This window comes from Arachis stenosperma, chromosome 5, assembly GCF_014773155.1.
Source record: "Arachis stenosperma cultivar V10309 chromosome 5, arast.V10309.gnm1.PFL2, whole genome shotgun sequence".
NCBI classification, from domain to species: Eukaryota; Viridiplantae; Streptophyta; class Magnoliopsida; order Fabales; family Fabaceae; genus Arachis; species Arachis stenosperma.
The window spans coordinates 38,435,898-38,439,951 of record NC_080381.1 but is presented as its reverse complement, the minus strand read 5'-3'; the positions used below and the strand labels follow the sequence as shown (position 1 = coordinate 38,439,951).

The following is a 4,054-nucleotide window of genomic DNA, read 5'->3' as shown; positions in this document are numbered from 1 at the left end:
TTGTCAACTCTCCTTTCTCTTAAAAGAAAGCACAATCTGTTGGATTGATTTTATTGGCTGTGATATGATATGTATTACAACAGAATAGAACATGCAAAAATTTCACTAAGATGAATCAATCTTCATGATGGCTTTGTAATGTGTAATTAATTTTAATTGTAAGCACTATGTGCAGGATTCATCTGGTATTTTCTGTGACAATGATAGTTTGGCGAGTCTATTAGCTCTTGAACTTAAAGCCGACCTCCTTGTTTTATTGAGTGATGTTGAGGGCCTTTATAGTGGTCCTCCAAGTGATCCGAAATCGAAGCTAATTCACACATATGTGAAAGAGGAACATCAATGAGAAATTACTTTTGGAGATAAGTCAAGATTGGGCAGGGGTCGCATGACTGCTAAAGTTAATGCTGTCGTTTGTGCTGCTTATGCTGGCACCCCGGTGATCATAACTAGGTATGCAGAATTTGAAGCTGTCTTTCGTTGATATATTCCATTGAAAAGAACTTTTCTATGGAGAACTTGTTATAGTCATTTGATTTTTAGGTTGACCTTTGATAGAAGCACAATTTTGACAAACTAAGTTGTGGTCCTGAGTTAGAAAAAAAATTAGAATTGAATTAGATAGATTACTTTAAGAAGCTGTTTGCAACATATTATCCTTGATTGTCCTCCCCCTCTTCTTTTAACACAGCATTTAAACCAGTCTATGGATATGAGGTGACCTGCAAATGCACTTTTCCACTTTGAAATAAACATAATGATCATTTCTGTAAAGCTATCTATAGTAGCTCATAGTGCATGTAATGCTACAGGGAAAAAAATGATGCGTATTTTCACTTTTGTCAAAATCCCTTCCCTTTTATTTGAAGGATGGTCTCTTATCCTCCTTATTCTTTGTATTAATCCTCATGCGTTAATTATTTTATCCTTTTTGTTAAAGAAACTGAAATGGTAAGTGATAAGTAAAATAATAATTGGCTCTGTGATATTGAACTGATTTAGCAATTTTTCTTTTTTCATGTGGTTAAACTATCCAGTTTTGTAACTCATGTTCTCTGATCTTGATTCTTGATCTAAGAAAAAGAATATCACTCCCTTTACAAAGAAAAATGTTATCAGACCATACATTTTACTATTAAACAATCAGCATTAGTTTTCACTGTTTATACATTCTTTGTTCAGCTAGCTGATAAACTCATCTCGGAGAAAATATCATGTCTATTGGGAGTACTCCTGGTTATATTTGAGTCTCGACCTGATGCCCTTGTTCAGGTACATTTAAGATTTCCATTCTCTTACACTCTTCTTTGGTCTTCAATTAAACTTCTGAGAATGACAAAGACATGAACACAAATAAAAGTTGTAAATCTAATCTTTGTTTTGCTACATTACCAAGCTTCAAGAAATCCTTTTAGTTTATAACATATCTGATAAGTGATTTTCTCTGTACAGGTATTCAGCACTTACCCTTTTAATGTGTCTTGTGTTTTAGGCAAAAAATGCTTTAATTATGTTGATTTCTGTTGCACACTTTTGTGTGTGTGTATATATATATATATATGCATTTCAACTGGTCATGCTGGTATTGTGAATATTTATTGTCTAAATATGTAACTAGTATGAATGACTCTCCTGATTTGTTTGGCCTAAATATACTCAATTACAAGAACATTAGTTTTCCTTGATGTACAATAAAACTTGAGCTCTCTAATTCTTGCTACTAGCCCCATCATTTTAGTTTGCCATTTCAGTTGCTAAACATTTTAGGATCTTCTATTGGTTATCTCTTACAGTGACTAGACATTATTTTACTGACATTGCAGGCTGCAGCACAAGCATTGCCTGCACCAGAATCTGAATGGAAACTGGGACCATGAGAGGACTGAGTTCTTTTTACCACCTTTGATGACTCTGGTAAGAAATTTAAATCTCTTATACCCCCACATTTTCCTTTTACTTCAGGTTGAATGACTTTCTTATCAGAAGAATATGAAGTCTATTGGTTAATATTCTAACTATATATCGTTTTTTAGTTACTAGAACCAGGAACTGGTGGTTCATCTACGCCATCAATGGTTGGTGCTGTAAAAAAATGGCAAAAGTCTGACCCTCAAAAATCCCTGGACACATGGAGAAGATTGTCAGAGGCGAATTCACAGTTAGAAATTCAACTGAATTTTTTGAGTAAATTAGCAAAGGAACAATGGGATGCATATAAATCTGTGATTGATAGCTGCAGCAAGCTCAGATCAGAAAAGGTATTTCTTTCAAATTATTTGTGGTTGTTTAATTAATGGAAGTAAACTGATTGATAATGCTCACTGTTAAATAACTAGAACATTTTGGCCTTATGGTATGCCTTGCATTAGATTAAATTTTTACATTCCTGTTTATTAGTTATTTTAATGAGATAGGACATCTTTACTATTAAACTTATACAATTAAGTTGACTTTTGATGGGTTTGAAAGAGATTATATATCCAACTTTACTATTTGCCTGGTTTTCAGTTTCAAGTGGTGTGACTGAAATTCTAATACACATATGTGCTAAGAAGCACAGACACGGACACGGACACGGGACACGACACGGACACGGACACAGAGACACACCAAAATTAAAATTTTACCGGACACGGACACGGCATATATATATTAAATTTTAAGAAAAAAAATCAAAAGTCATAATATATATCATATATATAATATGAAGTCAAAATTTACAATTGAACTTATAATCACTTCCTAACCCCTCAAAAAAAAAACACATGGAGTATTCTTTAACTATCTTTTGAACCTCACTACTTCCTATTTCCATATCCTTTCCAAAAAAATATGGGGCATCAATTCTAATGATATATCCAAAAAAAGCTAACTACAGTGATCATCTAAAAAGTAACTCCAGTGCCGTGTCCTCGTGTGTCCAGTGCCGTGTCATGGCGTGTCCGAGTAAAAAAAAATTTTTTTTTTTGCGACACGTGCTCAGGTGTGTCGGACACGTGTCCACCGCGTGTCCACCGCGTGTCCGACACGTGGACACGGCAGTAATTTGGTGTGCCCGTGCTTCTTAGCATATGTGATATCATGTTCTTGAGACTACATTTGTTCTTGCTTTTCTTCTTGTGTTGATGTTGAAAATACAATTCTCGCAGTGGATAGAGCAAGCTTCTGAACCCAATAAGGAAGCAGTTATTAAAGCATTGCTAGGTGCAAAAGAAACTATGCTTGGGATTAGATATCATATGCGCCTAATGGGTGAGGCTGCAGGTGTTCCTGTAAGTTCCTTTCATTGATTTGGCACTTATTATTAGGCTTCTTCTGTTTGAATGATGTTGATTATAAATTATATCTGCTGGTAGAATATCACTACTCTTTCCTTGCAATTCACGCAAATTGAACCAGAATCACAAACAAAACTTTTAAATGCTACACTGAACTTGGAAGGAGTGTTGTTGGCTGGAGTTCCAGGAGTAGGAGGATTTGATGCTGTCTTTGCTGTTACTTTGGGAGATTCAAGCAGCAATGTGACAAAAACATGGAGCTCACTCAATGTTCTTGCCCTTCTGGTTAAAGAAGATCCTTGTGGCGTTTCTTTAGAAAGTGCTGACCCTAGAACAAATGAAATCACTTCAGTTGTATCTTCAATTCATATTAAATAATTTATTGTAAATATTGTTTATTTTTAATACGATGAATTTGTTTATTTTTTGAAATATTATAAATATTCGAATATAAATTAGATAAAAATTTGTATTAAATTTATATTTATTTTGTATGAAAACAAGTTTATTTTGTAATTAAAAAAATAAAAAAATTCTATTTTACCTTACAGACGGATTTACAGACGGATTTTCTATCTGTAATAATGATTTTCCAAAGTTTAAAGTACAGACGAAAAATTTGTCAGAAAATCCGTCTGTAATTACAGAAGGAAAATCCGTCTGTAAGTTTATCACCTTCAGGAAATGGAGGGAGAATTTACAGAGGAAAAATCCGTCGGTAAATAATTTCCGACGGGACTTTTACAGAGGGACAAAATCCGTTGGTAATTTCGTCG

At 34.1% G+C, this 4,054-nt stretch overlaps 1 protein-coding gene across 1 annotated transcript; it reads left to right on the top strand.

Moving 5' to 3' along the window:
* Positions 1–388: 388 nt before the first annotated feature.
* LOC130980721 (phosphomevalonate kinase, peroxisomal-like) lies at positions 389–3,656 on the top strand. The gene is made up of 5 exons (XM_057904371.1): positions 389–453; positions 1,824–1,914; positions 2,034–2,258; positions 3,150–3,271; positions 3,389–3,656. The coding sequence occupies exons 1-5, from the start codon at positions 389–391 to the stop codon at positions 3,654–3,656; spliced, it is 771 nt and encodes a 256-aa protein (XP_057760354.1).
* The last annotated feature ends 398 nt before the right edge of the window (positions 3,657–4,054 follow it).

Coding starts and splice junctions, on each gene's coding strand:
- LOC130980721 (XM_057904371.1), top strand. CDS start 389: ATGACTGCTAAAGTTAATGCTGTCGTTTGTGCTGCTTATGCTGGCACC. Junction 454..1,823: donor ACCCCGGTGATCATAACTAG/GTATGCAGAATT, acceptor CTGACATTGCAG/GCTGCAGCACAAGCATTGCC. Junction 3,272..3,388: donor GGTGAGGCTGCAGGTGTTCC/TGTAAGTTCCTT, acceptor GCAATTCACGCA/AATTGAACCAGAATCACAAA.